Genomic DNA, 27,788 nt, shown 5'->3' with positions numbered 1-27,788 from the left:
AAATGACATTCTGGAAAAGGCAAAATCATGGAGACAGTAAAAAGATTAGTGGTTGTGGGGCGGGGGGAGAACGGGCAGAGCAGAGGATTTTTAGGGCAGTAAAACTATTCTGCAGGACGCTGTTGTAGTAGATACATGTCATTATACATTTGTCAAAACCTACAGAATGGATGGGTGAACCCTAATATAGACTGTGGGCTTTCATTGATAATAACATATCAATGTAGATTCATCAGTTTAAACAGTAAAAAACAAATTTACCACTCGGGTGGTATGTTGATGGTTGATGGGGATGGAGAGGCTGTGTGTATGTGGGCACAAGGGATATTTGGGAAATCTCTCTAAGATCTGCTCAATTTTGCTGTGAACTAGAACTACTCTATACAATAGAGTCCATCACACACACACACACACACACACACACACACACACACACACACACACACAAAATGACAACACCAAAAGTTAGCAAGGATGCAGAGAAACTGTATCACCACTGCTGGTGGGGATGCAAAATGGTACAGCCACACTGCAGATCAGTTTGGCGGTTTCTTAAAAAACAAAACATGCAACTACTATATAACCCAGGGCTATCCTGGTCATATATCTCAGAGAAATAAAGACTTAACGTTTATATGAAAACCTGTACCTGAATGTTTATAGCAGATTTGTCTGTAATAACCAAAATCTGGAAATAACCCAAATGTCCTGCAGCAAGTGAATGATGAAACAAACTATGTGCATGAATACCACAGAGTCCTATTCAGCTGTCAAAAAGGAACAAACTGTTGTACACACAACGAGAGCCTTTTTAAATGAGACCAGTGGTGATATTAACCAGCGTTACGTTTTGATACCGTATAATGAAATTTGCCAAAATTTTTAAAGCTACGTAACTCAGGGAACCAATATTTTCTAAATAACCCATGCACAAGATGACAAAATCATGCATAAGCATTAAGATCCATTCAAAATATAAGATAGACCAATGGATTTACTGGATGGAGTACCCAAATTCATTGATATGGTTTCAGACTCCAATTGAATCTAACGTTTAAGAAATTACCATTTGTCGACTTTTAACAAAGGATTCAAAAAGAAAATCCACAATCACTTGGAAAGCTATTCAGCTATGCCTCCCTTTCCAGCTATGTATCTGGGTAAGGTTAGATTTTCTTCATATTTTTCTACAAAAATAATATATCACAACAGGTTGAATGCAGACACGTATGTGAGAATTCAGCTGTTTTCTATGAAGCCAGACATTAGAGATTTGCAAAAAATATAAAACAACACCCCCCTTATTGCTAAATTTTCTTTTGGTTTGGAAAACAGTTATTTTTCATTTAAAAATTGCATTTATAAGATGAATAGGTTTATTATTTTTAAATGATTGATAAAAACATAGTTTTACATTTTCTTTCTTTTTTTTTAGTGAGGGGAGGTATTGAGGGTTACTCATTGATTTATCCTTAGAGAAGGTACTGGGGACTGAACCCAGGACCTCATTCGTGGTGAGCATGTGCTCTACCACTTGAGCTATACTCTCCCCCTACACTTTCTTGGTTTGAATTTCTAATTCAGTAAGAATTGGTCAATGTAACATCCATAAACAAAAGCTCTCAGGGCCCTCAATAATTTCTAAGAGTTTTAAAGGCTCCTGAAACCCAGAACTCTGAGAACTGTTCTCGGAATTTAAAGTTTTCTTGTTCACTGTAGTTGCATGTTCTAACAAACTCTAAAGCAAACCCACATATCCAAGGACTTCTGTAAGAAAACAAGAGAGTGGCCACTTTTGGGGGGAGGAATACATGCCCCCAGGGAGAAAAGGGGTGGTCCTCTGCTCCTCCCTACATCAGGACAGGACAGCCTGGAAATGCTGAGATTCCACATGGAAGCTCGTTCCCACTGGCTGTTTCCAGTGAGAGTCTAGGGAATCACTTGAGAGGCCACTAAGCTTGGCCCCCAGAGAGAAAGATCAGTAATTTGGGAAGCTAGCCCTAGTTTTTGCTCTCCATCTTATAGACAATATTATGCTTCCAGAAGAATCTGAATTGCCTGCCCTCCTTTATATATTTTTATCTTTAATTCCCCTCCTTTAAAAACAAAAACACAAGCACCATTTCACCAATCAGACTTTTACCAAAATAATGATTTCCAGTATATCCAGCTATTTAGAGAAGACCCACGGAGAGAAGGATGAGGTGGTTGTAATATTTTGCAGGTGAAACCACGATGAAGACTCTTTCGTTTCTTTTGCCGGCCGTATTGCTGAGTTAATCTTCAAAGTGCATATTGCTAAAAGGGGGAAGGACAATTGATGACTTAATTTCTAAATTTAAAAACTGTCATTGAAATGAATCACAATAAAACAGTCTGATTTTTAAATGAAGTGCCATTTGCGGTCTCCTGGCATTCCTCCCAGCTGGCAGGCAGCCCCAGCCTCCGTCTCCAGGAAGATGCACTCAACTATCCAGTTATTCAGATGCTAAAACATTAGGGTGAACACACGTGTCAGCCTCAGAAAGAAGGTCATTCTGGCTTAAGATCTAAACGCGATCTGAAGGTTCTGCTATCAGTGAGTTAGCTGTAGAAATGCCTCAACTAAGGAAAATGTAAGTTGATTCCTTGCTCTTGGGAATGTGTTTAAACGACCCAGAGGCGAACAGTTATGTTGTGATATTACAGTGGGTGTGGGTGTGGGTGGCTGTTTCCACTTAATGGCCCTACCATGTCTAACAGTGCACTCCTTTATTAAATTAACTGCCTTCTCTTCTCTTAGTTTTATCATTTTCTTTAACTCCAATTTTAGCTCGCTAAGTCAGCCTTTGTAATAGCACTTACATCTTCCAGTTTCCAGGAATATCCTGGCAGTCCCATCCACCAGCTAACTGGTCCTCTCTTCCCTAACTACTCCTTCATCTTCCCTACCCCAGCCAGATATTAAATACAGTCCCCTGTGCTATACAGTAGGACCTTGTTGTTTATCTATTTTATATATAGTAGTGTATATCTGCAAATCCCAAACTTCCAGTTTATCCCTCCTCCCCTTCCCTCCTTGGTAACCACAGATTTGTTTTCTATGTCTGTGAGTCTATTTCTGTTTTGTGAGTAAGTTCATTTGTGTCATTTTTTTAGATTCCACACATAAGTGACATCATATGGTATTTGTCTTTTTCTGTCTGGCTTACTTCACTTAGTACAATAATCTCCAGATCCAACCATGGTGCTGCAAATGGCATTATTTCGTTCTTTTTTATGGCTGAGTAGTGTTCCATTGTGTATATATACCACAAGATCTTTATCCAGTCATCTATGAATGGACATTTAGGTTGCTTCCATGCCTTGGCTATTGGGCATGGGTTTTTTTGTTTGTTTATTCTCTCTCTCTCTTTTTTTTTTTTTTTTTTTTGGGGGGGGTGGTTATTAGTTTTATTTGTTTGTTTGTTTAATGATGGTACTGGGGATTGAACCCAGGACCCTGTGCATGCTAAGCATACGCTCTACTACTGAGCTATACACTCCCCCCAGGCATGTTTTTTCTTCAGTTTTGCTAGTAATTTTCAGAGACTCTATTTTGAATGAAATAGAACTGAAAGGATTTTTAAGTTTCACTTTTAAGTAATCAGATTTTATGCTGTTTTCTTCATGCTCTTTTGTGAGTGAGAATATGAATCTGCTTGTGGAACTGCGCTCTGAGACTGGGGTATGCAGTGCACCCTGGGGCTCTCTGCTTAGTCCTGCCCTTCAGGATGAAGGCTTTCCTGTAGGACATGCCCTTCCCACACAGCCTGCTGCCTTGCTTAATCTTCTCCTCCCTCTCTGGGGATAGCCCCAATCCAGTGGCTGTTGATGTGGGAAGCCCCCTTGCTTCAATTCAGGACACCTAAGGGACCATCCCAGCCCCAGAGCTCCCTTAGGGGGTGCCGAAGTGTCAGCTACAGCCATATCACAGTCCAGTCTCACCCTCTGCCTGCCAGCTTCCCTCACTCCATCACAGGTGTTCCCAAGAGCACGTCCAGGTAAACATCTTGCATGCAAATATTCATCTCAGAGTCTGCCTCCCAAACCCATCTGAGATAGAGTACTTTCAAGAGTCTGTTGCTGTTGTGGGGGAGGGTATAGTTCAGTGGTATGTTCTTAGCATGCACGAGGTCCTGGGTTCAATCCAATAAACAAACAAACAAACCTAATTACCTCCCCCAACAAAAACTCAAGAAAAAAAAAAAGTCTATTGCCATTATACAGAACTTCTGAGGCAAGACTAAACCTTCTACTTGAAAATCTTGCCTTAGATAGCTACCACGCCTGCAGCCAGAATAGGTTGGAATCTTCTTTAATGGAAAAGCCCTACACGTGCCTAGCACTCCCTTCCTACAAGCCTGAGCCCGACCTTTAGAACCAAAACATTTACAGGTCACCTCTCTCCTTAACCAGGAAGGTTGAAACGTGTAGGCAAAATCAGGTTAGACTTCAGGAGGGTCAGGGACCCCTACCCCAGAAAAAAGTGCACACTATACACAATTCTGGATTCAGTTCCAAGAGGATAATAAACTTTCCCCCCAAAGCCTCCATGGACCCCAATTTAAGAACCATTGATTTGTAGTAAGGGTTACAGGCACTCATAGTCTCAAAGCCATTGTCCCCAGCATAAGAAATAAAGAGTTTGTTTTTGTTTTAATGGAGGTACTGGGAATTGAACCAAGGTCCTCAAGCATGCTAAGCATGGGCTCTACCAATGAACTATACCCACCCCTCCTCACAAGAGTTTTTGTTTTTTTTTTAAGATATAAAAAAAATCCTGGAGGATGGGAAGGGACAGACTGGGATTTCAAAATGTAGAATAGATAAACAAGATTATACTGTGTAGCACAGGGAAACATATCCAGGATCTTGTGGTGGTTCACAGTGAAAGAGAATGTGACAATGAATGTATGTATGTTCATGTATAACTGAAAAATTGTGCTCTACACTGGAATTTGACACAACATTGTAAAATGACTATAACTCAGTAAAATAAAAAAGTTTAGAAAAATAAAATACATAAATAAATATAACAGAAAAAAAACTTTTTAAGTCCTGATTTTTCATCAATAGGTATTGAATAACCAGATATCAAATTCAACTTACATTTTCCAGAGTCGTATTTGCTGTGTTTGAACTTGTCTTTGTATGATACTTCTTCCGGGTAAAGTAGACACTGATGAGGGTGATTATCAGCATCAGGGCAAACATAGCAGCCGTGGAAGAAACAGCAATAATGATGGTGTCTCGTCTGGAGCCTCTCTGTTCACACCTTTCTCCCATGTACCACCAGTCTTCCCCCGACGGACACCTGCACATTCAGAATGTGACCCACAGTTATGCGTTGATATTTAAACCTGAAAATCTCCACAGCTGAAGGGGTGGGTCAACACTCAGGTCATGAACAGATGGGATTATTTGTCACCGACTCTGGACTAGAGGGGTTGATTAGTCTAGCACAGGAGGCCAGGCAGGGCCAACAGGAAGGAACAATGGAATTGCTCCAATTCTGGGACTTAAAACTGCAGCTCCAAGCTGGGACAGGAACGGAGCGTCGGTAGTGGAGAAAATTTGGTCCTCAGTGTCCCAGTCCCTCCATGTCCCAGCTATGACCGTGGCCAAGCTCTTCTCAAAGCTTAGGCATCTCCTTCTAGAAGATGGGGACAGTCCCACTTAACCGCACTAGACCTTTGTGAGGACTTAATAAAACAGGTAACTCATGAGGACTGTTTCAAGCAATTAGAATATGACATGCTACCTGTGCATAAATAATTTCATTGTTCTGTGGCTACCCGAAGTCTCACATGGAGAGCAAAAAATAAATATCCTATGAATGGTTTTGAGATGAAAATCAACTGATTTCATTCAAGTGGAATATCAGTACTGAATCCTACATTGTGGGAATGGCAAAAAGTCGAGCAAGTCTGATCCTTACCTGCACTCAGCATTGCCTTCTCGGACAATGCAGATACCGTCATTCTCACATCGGAAGCTTGCACAAAGATCATCGCTGCTGAAGGTTGGGACTGGCTGGCTTTGTGTAGAATTAAGGTGGGATATGTCTACAGAGGGCGGGAGGAGAGCATGAAGGGAGATCAGTTTGGACGTTAACAAGCATTTGATCTTTAAGTTTCAAAATAGATGCCCAGGATTCAGGCTTGTGAGAAACTCAAGTCATCTTAAAGCATCATTCGGCAACATTCATAGGCAGTGAAATAATAAATAGGCAGGTTGAAATCTCGACACAGTTGGGAGCTGGGTGAGCCCAGGGGGCTACAAAGGAACACATGCTTGCCTGGGCCTGGGCTTGCCTCAGCTTGCAGAAGGGGTCCACACCCACATTCCCAGCCCTAAGAGACCGACAGGGAAACCAAAGCTCAGAAATGCGAGGCACCCGAGGGGCTTGCCCAAGGTCACGGGTCTCTTGCCTGGTGGAGCCGGTTGGTGGATATTTGGTCCCTTAACAACCAGGGTTGCACTCTTGGTGGTGTTTTCTGTTACTTCTGGTCCAAACACAGTCCAAAAGACTTGATGAGTATATGACTTTGTCCCTGATACATTTTTTCCTCCCTTGGCAAAAGTTATTTCTGAATAATTTTTTCCAAGATGTATCGCCTAGATTTACTCTCATTGACACTGACGTCAAAATTTCATGGGTTTTATTCACACCATCTTTCATCACAAAAAAGATTCTGATTTACTGAGATGCAAGTGGGTCTCTAATAGGAAATGAGTTAAAATCCTACCACATAAAAGATGAAAAGCCACCAGCATTCCTGGAAAATGTGTTTTGCGGTTGCCACGGCTAAGAAATTTTAGAAGGCAATAGATTAATGTTATTACAGGCAAGATATATGTGTGTGCACATCTGTGTATGTATACATATTTGATAAAGACTATCCATTTCCAGTTTAATTTTATGTGCTTGTGCGATATTTTTACTTCTGGAATCCTAAATTCTAGGGTAAAATGGCGATACTTTTTTCCCTTTTGTTTTGGGTTTTTTTGTTGTTGTTTTGCTTTTGTCTTTTGTCAGGGAGGTGGGGGAGGGAGGTAATTAGGTTTATTTCTTTTTAGAGGAGGTACTAGGGATTGAACCCAGGACCTTGTGCACGCTAGGCATGGGCTCTACCACTTGAGCTATATCCATCCTCCCCCACAAAATGGCTATACTTTAACTTATTTCTAAAGAAGTTTTCTGGGCTAAAGGTTTCCACTATTGCTCTATGTAGTGATAATTAAATTCCTTTTCCTGGAGCTGTCACTGTTTCCATTTAAATTATTTTCATATTGTTAATGATTCATACCCAAAAAAAAACAAAACCCACTCATACCCATTTCTTCCCACATCGCTAATATATCTAAAAATAGAATCCAGAAAAACACAGAAAATAATCAAGGGTCACCAAAAAAATAGCTTAGATAAAACTATTTTTATTGACATACCTTCCACTGTCAGTAGGATATAAACATCATTTCCTTTTATAAAATCTCTGCTTTTCAGCTGCTCCAGGGTCATAAAGGTGCTGGATCCATAGCCCCCACCTCTTCGAAACTGAGTTCCATTAGAGAAAAAAGCTTTTCCTCCCACTTTGGAAGGCCTGTCCCAAAAATAGTTTCCATTACCTGAAAAGGCAATTTATATTAATGGATTGTATTTAACGTCATCATAGCTTTTGGTGGTAGGAAAGCACAGGCAATGTGAAACACAATTAGGATGGAGCGCAAAATAATTAAATGATGCTATGGACCTGTGATGTATTCCCTGGCCAGTCACAGGAGCTTGTTCACATGTTCTGTCCTAAAGGAAATGAGACTGTGTGGCAGCGAGGACCACATTCTGGAATACGAGTGGAGTGGTACCAGAAGTTTCCTAGGTGGTGACCGACCAGTGTAGAAACTCTTCTGCCCATTAGAATCATTCTTTAGTGGCCTTCTGAGTTACAGAGAGTCTTTGCAACTGAGTTAAATCAATGTGTTACTGAGAGAGTTTTTAATATTAGTGTAGAACAATCTATCTCATTAACTGAATTACTAACCTCATAGAGCAAAGTCCTTCAGGGGTAGAAACAGTGAGAAGCAGTGCTTCTGAGAAAAGGGGCGACCCACCCAACCCTGAGCGCTTCTCAATGTCATTCAGGGAGAAATGTTTTGGAAAAAAGTAAAGAAATTCTGAACATCAAGTCCCTACAGTCCTCTTTGTCAATATATATATATATTTTCCTATCAGATTAGGGCTTTTTTTTTTTTTTGCCCATGTCACTTAGGTCCATTCTTTTCATATACAGAATTCAGATTTGGCAATAATGTTCACCTTGCCATAATTCTATTTTTTCCTTTATTAGGTGCCCAGAGGGCAAAGGATTATTACAGTTAGAAATGTAATCATTGCTTTCTGTTTTGAGACTGGAAAGACGGGGAGTGACGTCATCATCAGCAAGCCCTCCAGAGCTTTTTAATAAGAAGTTATGGCCCATTCTCACACCCTTCCCAGCACTACAGAGCATCTATTCAACATCTTCCTTCTGATCACAATCCACCCCGCATGACAAAAGCTGAACTGTTTCTGACCATTCCAGGGGCAAGACCAGGACATTATGGGTTAGGAAAACTCAACATCTGAGGGTCTCTTCACATCAGACCCTTGCACAAGCTTCCATACTTGATCTGAAGAGATATTTAAAACACATCTGTGGGGTTATTACTACTGCCTCAATTTTACTGCTGAGGACACTGAGGTTCCACGGGATTATCTGCTCAAGTTCACAGAGCTAATGAGACACCAAACTTGGACTTGATCCAGGTGTGTCTCTTTAGAGCCTTGATCAGGCTCTAAAGCCAACCCTCCTTGCAAACCCTGGGAATTCAGGTACCGCATCAATCCCCAGGAGTACAGTCAATATCTTCCCAGTGTGTTGGCATCCCTGCTGGCTTTCCTGACAGTCTCCTGCCTGGGAGACGCTGTCCACAGCTGCTGAAGCCTTTCCCCTAGCTATCTTCTGATCCTAAGATTTGGAGCTCAGAGTTCCCTAGGTACTGACTATGCAGCCTTCCATGCCCAAATCACGCATCCCTCTTAGAGCAATGATTGTGTGTGAGCAATTAAGAAGATGAGTCACGAACCGCTGATCATAAATGGGTCTGTCGTGATACTCAGCTCCCTGGACATACACCGTCGAATGTCAGGGTTTTGATCCAAGATTGTCATCGTGGCTTGTTGCCAAGGACATGGCCACTGTAACTGATCATCGTTGGCTCCAGAGATCAAGTGGAAATATATTCCTACGTTAGTCAAATTCGTTAGTTTCAGGGAAACCTGAAAGGCATAACCTTTAGAAGAATAAAATGGAGGGCTGAAGAGAGAGCTATTGGAACTGTCGAGGAGCTGAGTGAAATTCCTTATATGCCAGGTGTGATGGGGGCACTGTGTTTCCGAAAGATTGATGTCATCAATAGACAGGCCACCCAGTGAGGCCCCAGCACCTCTGACCCCTCCGAACACCACTCGAAATTTGTTGGTCACGTTCAGAGTTACGTGGCGAAGTTGCCAGCTCCCAATGGGTATATCTGCAAAAGAGACATAATTATTTCAAAGAAGGCAAAGGATGATGAATCATGTGCCAATCAACAGGCTCTAACTTCACGGACAAATGACCTTCCTGGGGCTACTGCTTCCTGCAGGTGCGAGGGGTGGATTTCTCACTCCTCCAGCCCAGGCCTATTTACTTCGAGGTACTTCTGTGAGGCGGGGCCGCTCCCTGGAATATCTGGATGTTGTTTCTCAGAGAGGTCACCCTTTCCCAGAGAAGGGTGAGCAAACAAGAACACCTAACTCATGAATACTCCGTGCCCTCCTGACCAGTTACCTCCCATTCAGTTAGTTAAACAGACAAGCAAGCTCAATACTCTACCCTTGTGGCCCAGATTCCTGTAATTCTCAGCCAAAGCCGCCTTTAAACGATTTATACTTTGATGGCAACACTTCCTTCACATGCAAAATTCTCAATCAGCTTTTGGGCAGTATTAAGCAGGAATTCATCAAACCCTAGAAAGTCCACATCCTCCAATTTACTCTTCACGCCTCTGGCCAGGGACTCAACATTACAAATATTTATCTGATATTTGGTACCACCTCCTTTCTCCCCAAACCACACTTCCCCCTCCACTATGATCCCCTACCCCTAGCTAGCAGCACGTGGCGTGCCACCTTGTGGTATTTTCTTATACCATGTACTGTGGGAGCCCATGACTGGGTTAATAAATTGTAACAGACCCCAGCCACTTGTGACCTTTAGGAAAAACGAATGTGCTTTGCTAGCCGGCGCCTGTGTGTCCGCACTCCTGTCTCCTTGCTGTAAAAAGCAGAAGCAATACCTTGCTTGTATAGTTGAGGTTCTAGCTTAGGGCTGCTTCCAGTGACAAAACCCACAATGTACCTCAACAAGAAGCAGTCCATTTAAAATTTTTCAAAAGCCCCCCACTCTGGTAGAGAATAGCTCAGGAATCCATGTCAAACTAGTAGTTAACACAAGGGCTTAAACATACTGGTGCTCAATGAGAAATGCAATTGCTTTTGAAAATAAGTTAGAAATATCCAAATTACAAAAAATGCTGTTATTGTCCATGGAAGGACTCTAGATTGAACAAGAACCTTTCATGAGAGCTTCAACTTCATCTTATCGGTACTTTCAGTTTAAATTCTGAGCTCCTCAGTAAGTTTCTTAAGTACCTTTTGTGCCACTGTCAATCAGTAATAACACCCACAGATTGCTAATGCAAAAGGTTACACATGGTGGGGAGGGTATAGCTCAGTGGTAGAGTGCAGGCTTAGCATGCACGAGGTCCTAGGTTCAATCCCTGGTACCTCTGTTAAAAAAATTAATTATCTAAAAAATATAGTTAATTATTTTAAAAAGAGAAAAATTAAGTTATTTTAAAGAATAATAAAAAGATTATATGTGTATAATCATATATGTGTATATGTAATAATTTAAAATACAGTCTTATAATCATATATATTATATGCATTAGATACATATAACGCTAGTATATAATGTGTGGTATTTTATAAATGTATATATAAAACAAGATTAAGAGCCTCAGCTTGTAGGTTTTCATGAAGGAAACTATCTATGTTTCTCATTGTTAAACGGGGGGAAATGGCAGGACATATGGCATAAAGTGGATGGGCTTTATAACAGGTTTTAGTCAATTCATTCAAACCAAGAGGACCATATGTGCAGCAGACAGTGATACAGTTGCCACCTCACAGCCCCTCCCTTCCTCGGGGAACCTTCTGAACCAGCTGCTTGAATCAGTGGTCAGCCTGAGCCACCTCCCTGACACGTGACTGGAAGGAAGGACACGCGTCGTCCAGTCGCAGTGGTGCCCTCTCTCCACTCAGCACCTTCTCCAGAGCCTGCATTTGACCCAAGTCACAGCAATGAGAATCCTTCACTGGGGTTTTTTTTTTTTAAGCCAAATATTAGAAGAGTCCCTTCTCCAGTCGGATGGCACATTCGGTAAAATGTAAGCTAGGAAGTGAAGCAGCCAGAGCATCAGTTTCATGGACCAAGCCCATCTGAGATAACAGGGAAGGTCCTGCCTGAGGCCACGTCCTTTCTTATCTTTTCTACAATTTAGTTACATTCAGCCAGTAACTCTTCCAATTTTGCCTAAGCTAGTTTCCATTGTATATTTTTTTAAATTGAAGTACAGTCAGTTATAATGTGTCAATTTCTGGTGTGCAGCACAATGTCTCAGTCACACGTATACATACATATATTTGTTTTCATATTCTTTTTCATTAAAGTTAATACAAGACATTGAACATAGTTCCCTGTGCTGTACAGAAGAAATTTTTTTAAATCTATTTTTATATATACTGGCTAACATTTGTAAATCTCAAATCCCATTGTATTTTTATTACTCTCCAAGAACTGACCTCCTCAGTGCCAGAGACTGATCTAAAGTTTCTTCAGCGAGTGTCACATATTATGTAGCACAGAAGGGACTCTCATTTTAGCTTCCTAAACACAGCATAAAACAAGGAGGATCAAGTTTTAAGTTGAAAAGCGTAAGTCCATAGCCCCTACCCTGTCGTAAGTTGTTGCATTAAGTAAAGCGTTAAGACTGCCTTGCTCTGAGCCCAACAATAAGAATGTTGACATTGCACCTTTTATTTCTTCCACGAGGGTTAGAGTGCCGTTCACACTGGCTGCAGAATACTCCCTGACATAGATGTTCAGCTGGTCACCTTCACTCCCACTGTTATACACATAAAATTGCAAGCACTGAAACCCTCGTTTGGGGTATAGGATCCTGCTTTCCAGCAGTGCTCTGGCCCCCTCATTTACGGAGCTCCTGTTGAAATGCATGAAGAAGCCAGCACCTGTCAGGAAGACAAAAGCAGACCTGAGAAAACAGAGACTGGCTGTAGGAGAGCGTGTCTTTGGACACTGTATTTCCACTTACTCCCCACTGTCTGCAGGGCACTGTGTGCAGGGCATTTAAATGCAGTTCTTGGAGTAGGCAGTTTATGAAAAAAGCAACACTAGATAACCGTTTTCTTACTATAGACGTTAGTTTTCAAGCATGGAAAAAAGTGTCACCTGTCTATCCTCTCCCTCTCTCTCTTTCTCTCTCCCCTCCCTCCTTCCCTCCAGCCTTTCCTCCTTCCTTCAGGACCACTATCCCCTATTCAAATCTACATTTAAAAATATATATTTTATTGAAATATATTTGACATGTACCACTGTGCAAACTTAAGGTACATAACATGTTCATTTGATGCATTTACATAATGACATGATTGTCATCTAGTAATGATTCGCATTTCTATCACGTTACATAATTATTTCTTTTGTCAGTGGGATTAATTAAGTCTAGTCTCTTAGCAAGTTTGATGATTATAATACAGTATTGTTGTCTATGTTCACTGTGCTGTACATTAGATCTCTAGGGCTTATTTACTGCTTGTTGCAAGTTTGTACTTTTAAACATCTGTCCTGTCCCCTCAACCCCCCAAAAAATGAAAAAGGAAAATCGTACCTCCTTGCTATTAGAGACTTCAGCTCCTGCCCAGACCATCTGAGCTGTTAAGCAAAAGCCCTGAGTTCTGAAGTCCTGTTTTACATATTTGCTGCCACAAATGTGCATATAAATAAACATTTGGCCCTTGTAGCAAAATAGATGACTATTTAATTCAAAACAAAATTCCAGTGGAAAAGGATACTCCTCTGAATAAAATTAAATAAATTGTACTTTCTACCTTCCTTTTTAAGCATTTTTGTGACAAGAGCAACCAGCTGAAATTCTGAAACTGATTAAGTCACAGCCTGGTGCTGTTCACTGGCAAGTCTCTGGGATTCCACAAGCTTCCAGAAAACCACCCCACTGCTCCAGAGACAAGAATCCTTCAGGGAGGGGCAGTCCCCTCCTGCTGTGGGCACCTACTATGGGTGGAGGCTTCACACAGCCCAGTTCTGATTTGTAGGAAAAAAGCAAACTCAGAGAGTAAAAGCAGAGAAATGAACCACATCCTTCTAACACACAGAACTGATTCCTGAGTAGCGCCGGATGGGTTAACCTTAATACTTCTGATAGAAATGAGCACTAACATCCCAGGATTTCACAGGGGAAAAAACAAAATGCCAGAGCCACTGACAGTAAGATCTGGAAGTATGTCGTTCCTGTTACCTTTGCACTGGCCCATGTTGGAATAATCACTCTCTGGGCCCCCAGGAGCCTCGGAGACCCTTCGCCAGTCAGCACTGTCTTCTGAACTTTGAATCATACCACACACGTTTTCCAGTTCAAAATCACACGAGTCCATAAAGCTCAGGGAAGAGGCTGCGAAAGCAAAAATACAATCATCGACGTTCTAGATAAAAGCATGATAATCGAAGTAACAAAAACGGAGCTCATCTAGAGGAACTGGGAATTTCAGGCTGACAATACAGGGGACACCTCGCTGATTCTGGGTGGCGGTGGCTTGAAGACCTCTTGATCCCTGCGGAGCCAAGACACTGAGCAAGATTCTGTAGCTCTGAATAAGCTGCCTGCCCCAGGTCTTTTTTTTTTTTTTAAACAAATTAACTAATTATTGAAACCTAAATTTACACAGTGATTCAGACTAGTAAACCACAACCCACATTATCTGATCCCATTTATATTACGACTGTACCCCTCGTTTTGGGTGAATTAGTAATAGCTTCAAAAGTTTGAATGGGCATGGAGCTACAGGACTCAATCTGTTTGCATATCTGAAGGCCAGAACTTGTAAGAAAAACCCCTGTCATAGATTGGAATCAGGTGTGATTCTGCGTTGTTTTTATTTTTTCCTGAATATCAAACTATGATGATGAACCTATAATTTCAGAAAACCCAGCAAGGCTAGGCAAAAATGGCACAGAGCAGAATTTCTTCCCACATAGCAGAGAGAAACAGAAGTCATTTCAAAGAAGTCATTGTCACATACTACAGTTATACAGTCGATTCAACTTCAAGATATCCAAGTCACTGAAGTCCATTCGTTGGCCGATCACATCCATGAAGTCCGGGATTCTCGTTACAATTGTTGGCTCTGATCCATTTTTGAAGGCAGTTTTACTGTAGTGCATTACTGAATTGTAATCGTAGGGAACATTCAGGAAGTCCGATTCTTGGTCATTACGGATGATAAAATTGTGTTTTCTGTCTAAATGATAGAAAAAAATCTCTAATTACTTGAGGTTCACAAAATTTAGTTTATTTTAACATCAAAACCTCTTAACTTAGAAATAAAGACTATACTAACCATAGTGCAAACTTGCTACCAATGAGCTATGGTATTTCAAGAGTGTTTCATACATTTTTATCTTAGTTGTAATATTCAAGCTTAGAATTGTGATACCAGCCGTCATGCTAAACTTATCTAAGGTTTCATTACAGCCCGAAGTTGGACTTTAGAATTTGGCTGAAGGTTCTAAGAACTGCTAATGGAGAGAAGCATTCTGAAAGGTGTTGTTGAAATAGTCACTGTCATTGGCAGGCAGTGATGGAAGGTGGGGGCATCCACAGCAAATGGACATGAAGGCAAGAGGACCTTGGCAGATGTGCTGGGATGGGACCAGGGAACCACTGACAGTAAGAGTGAGTTTTTTCGTTGTCATACATACATGAACAGTCATTAGAAAGGATTGACATCATCAGCAATTTTATGGTTACTGGAGTATGTGTAGATGTATGTAAATAAAGACATTCAGAGAAGATTCCTGACCACTGAGCCTCATACTAATGGGCAACTGGTTGCAACTTGAAATCGAATGATTTTTGTGGACACAATAAGGTGGATTTGATCGTTAAAGGAATCAATGAGTTATCAAATCTAGGCAGAAGTTTCCAACAAAAATAAGATGTTGGGACGTCTAAAGAGTGAGTTTAAAGCTAAATATTTCTCTTGTTCTAGAAATCTTTTAGTCTGCTTCAGAGCTTCACCCCAGCTGACATCACCAGACTGAGTGTGGGCGGGGGTGGGGGCAGGTAAGGAGCATGAGCAGTGCTGTTGAGATTGTGACGTCAGGGGGCCTCCGCACCTAGCAGCCCTCCCATGACAGCAATGCCACGCCTCCTCCCCCAGACCCTGCAGAGGCAGGAGAGATGGGGAAACTAAGTGTCTCTCTGGAAAAAGTACACAAAACATGGTTATTAAAACCTTTCTGACTTGGAGCACAAAGTCACAAAGAGTTTGGAGCCCTTCAGCCACTGCAGTGTTTCTCAATATGAGCTCTATGGAATAACAAATCTCAATACTCTACAAAAAGGGGGGGAAAAAAAAGACCATGATCAAGTCACATTGGGAAATGTTTCTCTTCTTGCAGATTCACAATTCACGTTAGTCTAGCAAAGGCGTCAAATGGTACAGCAGTGTAAATAATGCTAATTTCTTTTAACCTAGGATTTCCCAAACTGATTTGACCGTGGATTCCTTTCCACACATCTGTGAACAAACTGTGGGACGGAGCTCCACAAATCATTCTCTGGGAAACACTGGTTTGTAAGCTCACCTCCAGCTCCCACTGGGGCTCTGGAACACCCCAGCAACCTTCAGGCACTTCAACTCACACTGAGTTAGAGCCAACAGAAGTAAGGAATCAAAACATCAGCGTTTTCCCACTAGTAAGAGTCGGCGCAGATGGCAGAAGAGGGCACGCATTTAGAAATTCAGTATTTAAACCTAACAATCGTGTAAGAAAACAAGAGAAGTGTACTTGTCATAATTCTGTCCCAAATTATGCTGATGTAGTCATCCCGATCGGAACGCGACTGTTCGTGCCAGAATCCCAGCGCATGGAGAAACTCATGTTGAACTGTTCCTATTTTGTCACAGTTCTTCCCGATGGAGAGTTTTTGCATCCCAACACGCTGATTTCCCACTGAAGACGAGCAGCTTCCAGGAGAGTTTACAGGAGAAGGGGGAGAAGGGATTATAATGATGCAGGTTGAGGTCTTTGCGCAAAATCCCTAAAGCCTAATTCACTGAGTTAGCACCTAGATCCTTCACTTATGTCTGGACACCATGCATTTCTCTCATAACCCCGGTGAGGTATGAAAACAACCTTCCAGACCAGATCATCTTTGGAGAACTTGGGCTGACACCAAACATTACAGAGGTGTAAGTCATCCTCCAGTCAGCCAGTTCCTGATTTTTTTCTGGAAATTTCAAAAGTTTCCATATGGTCCTTGGTATGCTGATGAACATTAATAAGAGTCTTAGAGATACGGCAACCTCTCAGAATTGCTAAACTTGAGTCAAGTAACTATCATCTCCTTAACCCAAATAGTCAGAGTTCTGACATTAAAATAAATCTAAATACATTCACACGCACACGTGTGCACTCATGTTTTACTTGAAACAAGGAGTCTGTAAACTACAGACAGGCTGAAGTTCACAGAGTCGTGGGATGGATGGCACATGATCCCACCTTCCTTGTCTTACCATTGGCAGTCTGGTTGCATGTGAGAAAACACTCTGTTTTATGGCTAGAGAAACTAGACCCAGCAAACAGCCCTGGAAGCCCTCACTCCCCTCAAGGTCAGGGTCTCAGGCAGTTGCTGGCCTATCACGCCCCAACCGCAACAGGTCTCATCGGGACACAGAAGACGAACTCTTCCATTTACCCACTGCCGTTGTACACTGATACATAGTTGGCTTCTCCAGACCAAGGCTTGAAGTCAATGCATGTTTTCAGGCGATAGCGTTCAAACGCTTTGAGGATAACTCCCTTGGCATTCATTCCTGAAGGAAGAAAGCAAACACAAATACACTCATTAAAATTCTCACCATTGAACTCTTCACCATGGAAACAGGCCATGCCATATATTACTTATTATGAGTCAGTCTCTTCATGAATGTTTAGTGTTTTATTTTTATAAAATGTAGTATTCAGCTCCAATTAAGTATCACGTGCAAGTCGTTCTTTAGATGTCTTATTTCCTCCATATTTATTTCTTCAGAGCCATTAGAGGTGCTTTACCAAACAGCCAAAGGGAGTTTCCCTACCTCAGAGAACAAATATATTGGTTTACAGGCAACCAAAATGAACATCAAAACATCCAAGCTTTCCCATTATTAATAGTCAGCTAGTCAGCTTCACCTAAGAAGCTCACAGTAGAGTTCTCAGTCTGAGGAACTTGAGATGAGACGGCCCTTGAATGGGCTAAAATAGTATACACAATGTTATGTCTGTATCTATCCCTGCGGAGTGCATTTTCTGGGGAGAGTGTTCATAAGATTTGCAAGTGAGTTCAGTGTCCAATATAGGAATAAGAACCATTACTTTGAAATTGAGTGATGCTAACAGGTTAGATAGACATGGAGCTCAAAAAAGGCAGAGGCATGAGAGCAACAGAGACGTGCAGGAAAAGAAGCTCAGAGAGCGACCTCTAGAGGAAGGGGCTGTATCAGATGCCTGTGGAAAGATGGTCACAAATGCAGTCAGGTACCCGTGAAGTGAAGGATGGTGGGAGACAGTATGGCAGAGTAGTAGGCGTGTGGACTTTGGAGCCAGACACACCTAAGTTGTCCCCTATCCTCACCACTTACTTTTGATGTACAACCTTTGCCAATTTAAGTCACCTTTGGAGCTTTAGTATTATCATCAGATCCATTGCGAGGGGAATCGAGATCAGCTTTGCAGGGATGTTGTGAGAAGCAGAGAAAGTAGAGGTGAAGTCCCCAGGACCGTAGTCCCCCTTATCTGTGGTTTCACTTTGTGCAGATTCAATTACTCACAGTCACTGAGGTCCGAAAGTATTAAATGGAAAACTCCAGAAATAAACAATTCATAATTATTTAGTTGCACACTGTTCTCAGCAGCCTGATGAAATCTCATGCCATCCTGATTGATCCCACCAGGGACACCCAACCGTGAACATCTGTCATCTGCTCCTCATACCCAACCATCAACATTGTCACGGCTCCATGACCGGGTGTCACCCGAAGCAGATGGTCCCCCTCCTGACACTTCGTCAGGTCAGTGTAGTCCTAACGCTTTACATCCCAATGCCTACGTCATTCACCTCATTTGAGTTCATGATGTGGGCATTTTATCGTCTCATATCATCACAGGAAAAGGGGTGAGTATAGTACAGTAAGATATTCTGAGAGAGAGGCCACCTTCACATAACTTTAGTTACAGTTTATTGTTATAATTTTTCTATTTTATTAATTACCGTTGTTAATCTCTCACTGTGCCTTTATCCCTTTCCTCCTCTCCCCATCCCTCACCTCAAATCCGGCACCCAGGCAAAGAATTGTAATTCATTCACAGGAAGCTATTCATGGACACTTCTAGTGTTATGCCTCTCAGGTAGGTTGCATCTAACAGCCAAATGACATCCAAGGCTTAAGCTAAAAGTCTAAAGTCCTGCTGGTGGAATTTCACATGTTGGCTCACCAGAATCTGAGTAACAGTGATCTCTGATCTTTCATGGAACACAGTATGAAAATAAAGCTGATCTATGGATCACCTGTTAAATGCAAGGCACTGAGTGAGAAGTTCATCCGTACCCATGGCTTCAACCATCTCCTCTATCTTGAATAACTCCCTGTTAGATTTCATCGTGAATGGCCACACCAGACGCCAAGCTGTTATATATTCCCGCCACAGTGAGCTTGCTGCTTTTCAAATTCTGCGTGGCACATACTTCTCTAACCCACCGTCTTCCAGACACATCCCCTGTTCCTGTTAAAGGCACTACCGTCCACCCATTTGTCTAAGACAGAACCTTGGGCGCTAGCAGCTCTTTCCCCAGACCCACCTTCTTCCTGACCTCTTGCAGTCAATCACCAAATCTAATCACCTCCTGAGTCTCTTTTAGCATTATCCACTCTGTCTATCCTCACTGAGAGAGCCTTGGTTCAGAAACTTTTCAGTCCTTCCCTGAATTTCTTCGAGAGTCTAACTGATCTCCCTGCTTTCTTGTTGCCCCACTGACAACACATCTTCTGTACTGCAGCCAGAGGGGTAGCAATGCCATTTCTGCATTAAAACTTTTGGTGGCTCCACATTACCACCCGTATACACACCAAGTTCTTTAACATGGGAAACACTCGAGTCTTTCCCAGTCTGGATTCTGCCTGCTTGTTCAACTTCATTATCTCCTCACTCTCAACCTAAGTCCAGCCAGAGGGTTTCTCCCTTCCCCGAGCCTTTGCACATAGCGATCCATCTGCCTAGAGCACCCTTCCCCTGCTGTCCGAGGCTGCACTAGCCCACGTGGTACCTTCTGTGAGTCAGAAAGAGCCACCTCAACTGGCAGACACTGCAAGTGCTGGCTTGGCAGGTGGATAAATAGAATTTCATGCAAAGAAATGAATGTCTCCTGATGAACAGAATGCAAACTTCATTTCAGTCCCACTTGTCCCCCTCCCAGGCACCTATGTGTGGTATACAATTTACACAGCCTCATGGCAGCCCTACCATATAGTATCCCCTGCTCCCTAAGGCATGTGACTTTATATCTAGGCTGAGTTAAATGTCCTCCACCACGCTCCCATAGCTCTTCGAACATATCATGAATCATATCGTTTATATAATTCTATTATAATTAGATTTTTAAATTAAATTTTTAATTTTATTTTGGGTGGCTGGGGGAGGTAATTTGGTTTATTTTTTTTTTTACTTATTATTTATAACAGAGGTACTGGGGATTGAACTGACATTGGTCAGTGATATCGTTTCTGTCAATCCACAGGTAAAACGAGGGCCATATTTAGAGTTTTCTGTTACAAAAAATTCCTAATATAGAAAAGCTGTCCTTTCTTTTGGATGAGATTTTTCTGACTTTTTAGAATTAAAAAGATCATTTATTCTATGAAAAGAAGATGATAAAAGATAATGTATTCTTGTTTAAGTTCCTGACTTGGTAAAGTAAAATGCTAGTAAAACAACGCCAGTTTCTAAAGTTTTGTTTGGTTGTTCTTTGTTTTTACCTCATGTGTAAAATCTGAAAATATGTGAAATTACTGCTTTAAAATAAAGACCAGCTCCCTAGTCTTTATGTCCCACGCATCCAATACAGAGTAGGCTCTCTCCCATAAATGTTGGTTGAATTAATCCTTTTATTGGTCAAAACTCAGCAAATATTTCAGACGAAATAATTTAGATTCTTTTCATTGTTCATTTTGCTTTTTTTTTTTTTTTAAGGAAGTGTATATAGCCACACAAAGCAACACACAAATAAAACCCTTAGAGACCGTATGAGTCTACCCTTGGAAAGACTGTCATCACATTCTGCCAGGACATACATGAGTTGTGGATATTCCAAAGTGCATACGAACCCAAGCTGTCATCCAGGACATATGGAATAGTATGAGGCCACCTGTAGTTTTCTCCGATGATGGAATTTCTTTCTTGCACCTGTCAAAAACATATGAGAAAGGGTTACCTGAATGAATCAGGCAAAAATTTATGAAACAATCAATAGTTATTCTAGAAATCAAGAAAGTAAAGCTCTCCTAGCCAGCATGTGTGCATCCATGTACACATTGCGTACCCCTACTTTTATATTATAACAAAGGTTTTGTGAGGAAATCACCAATTTCTATCATTAATTTTGTTGCTAACGTTGAAGAAGGAATCATGCAGAATCATGTACAGAATGACTGTTGGAAAACTGAACCATAGACATGGTAGAAAATATACAAGAAGAAAGTGATACCAAACCTCAGTGACATTGGTCTCATAACATCCGAAAAAAATCACACATGAGCTAGGCCAAAGGTTTCAAAAATTTTTTAAGTATTTGAAATTTGTATAATAGAAAACTAATAATATTTCATTAATGCATTCATCCAGCCAATGCAATGAACATTGTTCAGGAGAACAGAGAGCCACTGCTAACAAAAGGACCAAGGCCTGTACATTCCTGGAGCTCATGTCTAGTGGAAGAGACAAACAGCATGCAAGAAGCAAATACGATTAAACAGAGTACATGTAATAATAGTACAGGAAATTTAAAAAGGGAGATGTGGACAAGAATAAAGGGACGGGGGAGTGCATTAGATCAAGGGGTCAGGACAGGACTCTGAAAGATGACATTTAATGTGAAATGGTATATTCAATATCTTGTAGTAACTTATGGTGAAAAAGACTATGAAAACAAATATACGTATGTTCATGTATGACTATAATGCATTGTGCTGTGCACCAGAAATTGACACAACATTGTAAACTGAGTATACTTCAGTAAAAATATATAGAGAGAGAAATTTAAAATTTGAGAATTGAAAAAAAAAATAGTCTTTCTAATGGAAATTAAAATGCAAAATAAAAACCTTTCATACAAAAATAAATACATAAATAAAGCGAAATGGGAGTGATAAGAAAGAGTCAGGACTGAAAGGGGCCCTGGAAGGGTCATTCCAGACAGAAAAAAAACAGTAGTTGTTCACCTCTGAGGTGGGACTATGCTTGGTCTGTTTTGAGCATGTTTTGAGGCCAGTGGCCTTGTGAGTTGGGAGAGAACAGAGATGACATAAAAGGAAAGAGGACCTGGGAGGAGAGGTAGGCAGGAGTTAAATGGTGCAAGGTCTTGAAGGCTAAGGGTAAATCTGGATATTATTCCAAATGCAATAGGAAGCTGTTGAAGAGCTTCAAGCCAAGAAGTGAAACGGTGGCATTGCCTCAGTTGAGGACATGTTATACTTGATGTATCTCGTAAACATTCCAAGGAAACTAACAGACTGGCATCGGGCTAGACCAGCCGGGAGCTCAGAGTTCCACTTTGGCGTCATCAGTATAGAGATGATATTTAAAGCCCTGGCACAAGGTAGGATCAGAAGGAGATGTTCATAACAGCACTAGTTACAGTAGCCAGTACATGCGAGAACCTAGATGTCCATTGATAGGTGACTGGATAAAGAAGTTGTTTTATATATATATATATTTATATTCACAATGGAATACTACTCGGCCATAAAAAAGAATGAAATAATGCTATTTGCAGCAATGTGGATGGACCTAAATATGATCATACTAAGTGAAGTAAGTCAGACAGAGAAAAACAAATATTATATGATATCAGTTATATGTGGAATGTAAAAAATTATACAAAAGAACTTATTTACAAAACAGAAACAGACTCACCAACATGGAAAATGAACTTATGGTTACCAAAGGGGAAAGGGGGTCAGGGGAAGGGTAAATTAGGAGTTTGGGATTGGCTGATACAAACTACTAGATATAAAATAGATAAACAACAAGGTCCTTTTGTGTAACACAGGAAACTACATTCAACATCTTATAACTACTTATAATAAAAAAGAATATGAAAAAGAATATATATATATATATGTATAACTGAATCATTATGCTGTATACCAGAAATGAACACAACACTGTAAATCAACCATATTTCAGTAAAAAAATAAATAAATAAAAATTTTTTAAAAGAAGGAGAGAAGAACAGACTTAGGACTAAGTCTCAGACAGTGCAGTTTTGTTTCTTGAGTTGAAGTTCACAGTGGGGGTTTAGAGGTGTTTAAGCTCATTTAAGCTATATGAAACGTACCGGTGTTCACCTGCGTGCCACGATGGCTAGGTAAGAACCGGTACTCTTTATGAATAGTTTGGGACAATCTTTACTTGGCAACACTATTTTCAGCTGTCAGGATAGAAGTCACAAAATCTATCTCTTATGGTGAAAACCCGGATTCGCTGAATTTGCAAATTCAGTTTAATTTTGCTTCAAGTAGATTTAATCAGTGAGGTTCTATCTAAAAATGAGAATATCATATTGTTCCAATAATGGAAATCAATCAGATCAGTAAGACCAAAGCCTACAAGGTGAGTGACAATGGCTTTAACCACACAGACATCTGAGTAATGGCTGGAAAACATTATTATATGAGTCCCTTAGTGTATAATGTACTCATTGAATAAATGTGTCAACCAGGATTCTACACCCTTAGAGACAGTTGAGCTTAAGAAAGCCCATGCTGTCTGATCGTTTTCAGATACTCTGTATTTTCACTTGCAATCGTTAATAGAAAGTTCTTCCTTGCATTATTTCTCACCTCATCAAGGCTGATGTCTCCCTCAAAAAGATCCAGTCCCAGCTCTGAGAGGGAAGGTAAGAATTTATATTAGCAAATTGGATTCAATCTTCCCACTTAAAAAAGAATGTAAAAAAAAATCCACAAACCTTCATTGATATCAAATATATCCCGGTCCATTCCACCATCTATATCTTTAATAAAAATAACAAAGAAAAACACATTGAACATTGTGTTTATGCAAGAAGGAAATCTTTATCAATTACTGATTAGAAGTAAGCAAAGTTCTTTTGCCTCAGAAAGTGAGTACCAGGTTGATTCAATATACACTGATTGATTGATCGATCAACCAATCGATCGATTGATTGATTGAGCACCTCCCATAAGCCAGGCGTGGGTCTCTGGGACTTTTGCATACATTCTCTTGTTTTATCCATGTCCCTTGAATGCCAAATGACTTCAGGGATAAGAAACTGATCACCCCATATAATATTAAGATTAATTTGAAAGACTAGATTAAATAAGAAGAAAATATTTAAATCTGGTTAAACCAGCCCGATCTACCCATATATGTATATCCCTTGCTAATAGCGTACCTTGGACATCTCAAGGAAAATTCCTCATCTATATTTGAGTTACTCTTTTAAATTGCAAAGGGGTGGATAATATGGCCAAGTCTCTAAGTGAACAACTGAATAGGACAGACATCAGGTCCATCTGATTTGGCACAAAATAGCAAAAATAATAATAATAATAGTAGGCATTTATGGGATGCCAACGTGTCAGTCACTGTTTGGACTTTCTTACACTGCCATCTATTGTTTTTTTGCTGAGTATGTGGAATCCTAGGGCAGAAACAATAAAACACTCCTCAAGAAATCGAAGGAAGCCAGTGTTTGATCAAAGTTCAATGCAATTATGCAATTATGCATTGTGCTTAGCATTAAATGTATCCTAAGTTCTTCTGTTCTGTTGTTCTACTCTTCATGTAACTTTCTTTCACTATGACATAGGGCAAAACTCAAAGTAGACTCACCAAAGTTTTCCGGAGTTGGCTGGGAAACAAACACATAAAAAAAAAATTATTAAGATGCCCATGACATAAATGTTCTTATTGGTTCCAATTTATATCTAACCATTTGAGGGGGCTTCTTTTTTTCATTAATATTATGGGTTACATCCTGGCATATATTCAAGAGAGCTAAATTGGAGTCTAAGATAACTTTTTGATCCAAGGGTCTTCTCACTTCATATTAAAAAAATGAAACCCTGTTGTATGAATTCGAAGAAACAAAAAACCAAATTCACAGATTTGAAAAGAAGGCAGAACCTAAGACTCATACGTTCAAATAAGTCATCCCTTTAAACTTGATTTTCTAACGGATTCATGGTTTTGTGTTTGAAAAACCTAATTTATTCTCAACCTTGAAATAATATTGTAATTTATAATTTATTATTGTAATGTATAATAATATTTATAATCATTTTAAATATTATTGAAGACCTCATGAACCATGGTTTACTTTCATATTTCCCTCAAGGCTCTGCCTTCAAAGACAACAGCAAATGTTTAAAAAAAAATCAATGGCAATTAAAAAAAAACTTCTGAAAATAGATTCTCTATAGGTGACCAAATGAAACTCAGACCACATGCACAATGGAAAACATTAAGTAAACCTGAGATTTCTTAGTAAAGTCTAGTTTCAAAGCCCACGGGACTGACAGTTGGTCTGGGTTATATTCCTGGTTCCACCAGCAGACAGCAAGTCGGTCTCCTTCCTGATAATCTGAGTGTCTGTGCCATATGGTCAGTGCCTGCTTTGCCTGAGTGTTGTGAGGGTTACGTGACGTAACCTGAAAGAACTTGGTTAACTATTAAAAAAAATGTCATACAAATGTAGGATACAGTCCTACTAAAATATAGCTTACGTCTCTAAATGCTGGAGTCAGCTGGAGTGTTTGGCAAGCAGTGGGAACAAACTGGTTGGATGGCTACCATCCTGTTTGATGTTAATCAGTGCCATGATTGTCTCACACTCCAGCCACACACAGCCACACACTCACAGAGGAATGCCGAGGCTCCTCCTGAAGAAAGTTGTCGTGTATTTGTTCACAATTACAGTTTCAATACGTCTTAAATGGTATTCCCCTTCTCACTGCTCTAGCTCTGTTCACACATGACCAGCTCACCATGATAATTGTTATTTTAAAAATTCACAACTAAAGGTTCCCCCCAAGTATTTGAAACTTCATTTAAAACCTCGGGTTGGTGTGTGATCCAAGCTGCCTGTCCCTGTAGAAAGGTTGATCTAACCTGATGAGGAAGCAGAAGGGAAAGCCCCCGCTACAAAACTTGGTGTTTGCTGTGCCCGACATTCACCCCTCACTCCCCTACACCTCATGCTACGGTAACAGCAGTATGCATCACATTTCGCAGTAAAAATGGAATGATTTTTCAATTTCACGTTTTCCATCTTATCCAGAGAAAACTTGGGGGGAGAGTACAGCTCAGGGGCAGAGTGCGTGCTTAGCATGCACGAGGTCCTGGGTTCAATCCCCAGTACCTCCATTAAAAGTAATAATAACAAATAATTCTAATTACCCCCCCCCAAAAAAAAAACAGAAAAAAAAAGAAACGGAAAAAACAAATTAAAAAAAAAAAAAAGAAAACTTGCTACACAACAATGAAACTGAAGGAAAAACATGACCTCATGTCACTGTCCCTGACTTTTCCTCTGGTGGGACTTCTCACGCCCCGTGCCCTGCCTGTCCCTGTCTGCCCCTACTCGCCAAAAAGAAACGCTTCTGTCATTAACATTATTCCTTAAAAAACAAAAATCATACATTATTTTCCATACATTGTTTCCTTACCAAGCCAGAAACCAGGAGGAGAACACCAAAGAACAGAAATGAAGACAGACCCCAAGAATCCATGCTGTCCCTTCCAGCTGAAAGTTGCAAACTAGGAAATTCAGAGGCGCATTTACTTCTTAAAAGGCAAACATCATAACGTATAGCCTTTGATCTCAGCCATCCACCTGGCACATCAGCTCCCTGCAGCAGTAAAACCTCCAATCAAAAAGTTAAAGTCCAGGATCCCCAACACATTCTGCAGAGTTCATTGGCTAGTTTTTGTGTGGATCTTTTTTTTTTTTCTTTCCTGTGTCAACATTCAATTGCCAAGTGCCTGGTTGAGACTTGTTCATGAAATAAGTTCTCTAATGTATAATACTGGTCCCCAACATTATTAAATGACACTTAATAATAAATAATAAATAATGTAAATATTTGGGAAGCTCCTTCTGCTCATCTAGCCCTGAGCTGCTTTAATATATCCACTTATGTCCCTGGCTGTTTATTGTTCATTCATTTAATAAAAATGTATTGAGTTACAAAATCCAATAATGTCCTAGAAATCTGGCCTACTTGATAGTCACATACAAAGTAGCAAAGCTGCAATGTATGTCACTCCTGAAAACTCCCGCCAAGCAAAGTCGAGTGAGAGTTAAAGGCGAGGCATGGTCACTGATTTTTCCGAAACATTCGTCTATCTGTTCCCAATCCATCTCTCAATTTTTTCTCACTTTATCTTTCTTTCCTTAGGATAATTTCTCTTTAGAAACAGCCTATTCTCTCACTTCCTAGGGTTTCACCCTCAACTTAAGTGTGATTGATCCAGGATTGTGTTTTTGAAAGACTCATTTTTGCCCCCAGTATTTCCTTCCCCACCCTGGACGGGTCTTGGTCCCATTCCATGCTAATGGGAAGATTGAAAAGACACGTCGCACAGACCGAGGACTTGGGAGGATGCTTCGTGAAGATAAGCAAGTCAATCCTGCCCTCTGAGGACAGAATGAGAGTTAAAAGGGAAAGTTAAAAATGGCAGGGGTGATGGATTTCTCACCTGCTCCCTGGGACCCCACAGATAGTTTATAGGATCCAAAAGCAAACACACCTATTTCCTGGCAAGAGATCCAGGGAAACAACCACACTCTACAAAGGAAAGCATGTCTTCGGAGGAGGAGAAAATCTCCTATGAGGCCGGGAGTGGCCCGGAAGTATCACAGAAAGCCACCAGGCCTGAGGGGCCATGTGGATAGTGATCTTCTCCACAGCAGTTGCACAGACTGACAACCACGGGCCAGACAGAGGGATGGACGTTTCCGAGGATGCTTGTGAGGACAGATGACACTGGGATGAGCTAGGGCCTCGGGCTATTAAGCTA

The 27,788-nt window shown here is 40.7% G+C and overlaps 1 protein-coding gene across 1 annotated transcript; it reads right to left on the bottom strand.

Annotated features, from left to right (window-relative positions):
* Nucleotides 1-1,213: 1,213 nt before the first annotated feature.
* On the bottom strand, nt 1,214-26,603 carry MEP1B (meprin A subunit beta). Its single transcript, XM_010946939.2, has 15 exons — nt 26,435-26,603; nt 24,600-24,618; nt 23,713-23,757; nt 23,585-23,628; nt 20,849-20,927; nt 17,185-17,302; nt 16,275-16,453; nt 14,504-14,722; nt 13,723-13,875; nt 12,200-12,415; nt 9,148-9,591; nt 7,471-7,650; nt 5,960-6,086; nt 5,131-5,335; nt 1,214-2,298 (listed from the first exon to the last, which is right to left on the bottom strand). Exons 1-15 carry the CDS (start codon nt 26,495-26,497, stop codon nt 2,284-2,286), a joined length of 2,106 nt encoding a protein of 701 aa, XP_010945241.2. The 5' UTR covers nt 26,498-26,603; the 3' UTR covers nt 1,214-2,283.
* Between the last annotated feature and the right edge of the window lie 1,185 nt (nt 26,604-27,788).

The sequence above is a fragment of the Camelus bactrianus genome, chromosome 24, assembly GCF_048773025.1.
Source record: "Camelus bactrianus isolate YW-2024 breed Bactrian camel chromosome 24, ASM4877302v1, whole genome shotgun sequence".
Classification (NCBI taxonomy): Eukaryota; Metazoa; Chordata; class Mammalia; order Artiodactyla; family Camelidae; genus Camelus; species Camelus bactrianus.
Note: the sequence above shows the minus strand (reverse complement) of the source record. Positions and strands in the feature narration are given on the sequence as shown.

Excerpts from the sequence above, each read along its gene's own strand:
- MEP1B (XM_010946939.2), bottom strand. The coding sequence starts at position 26,497 with ATGGATTCTTGGGGTCTGTCTTCATTTCTGTTCTTTGGTGTTCTCCTC. Across the intron at positions 7,651-9,147 it reads AGACCCATTTATGATCAGCG|GTAATGGAAACTATTTTTGG; the intron begins GTTCGTGACTCA and ends TTGCCTTTTCAG. Across the intron at positions 5,336-5,959 it reads GAAGGCAATGCTGAGTGCAG|GTGTCCGTCGGGGGAAGACT; the intron begins GTAAGGATCAGA and ends CTGAATGTGCAG.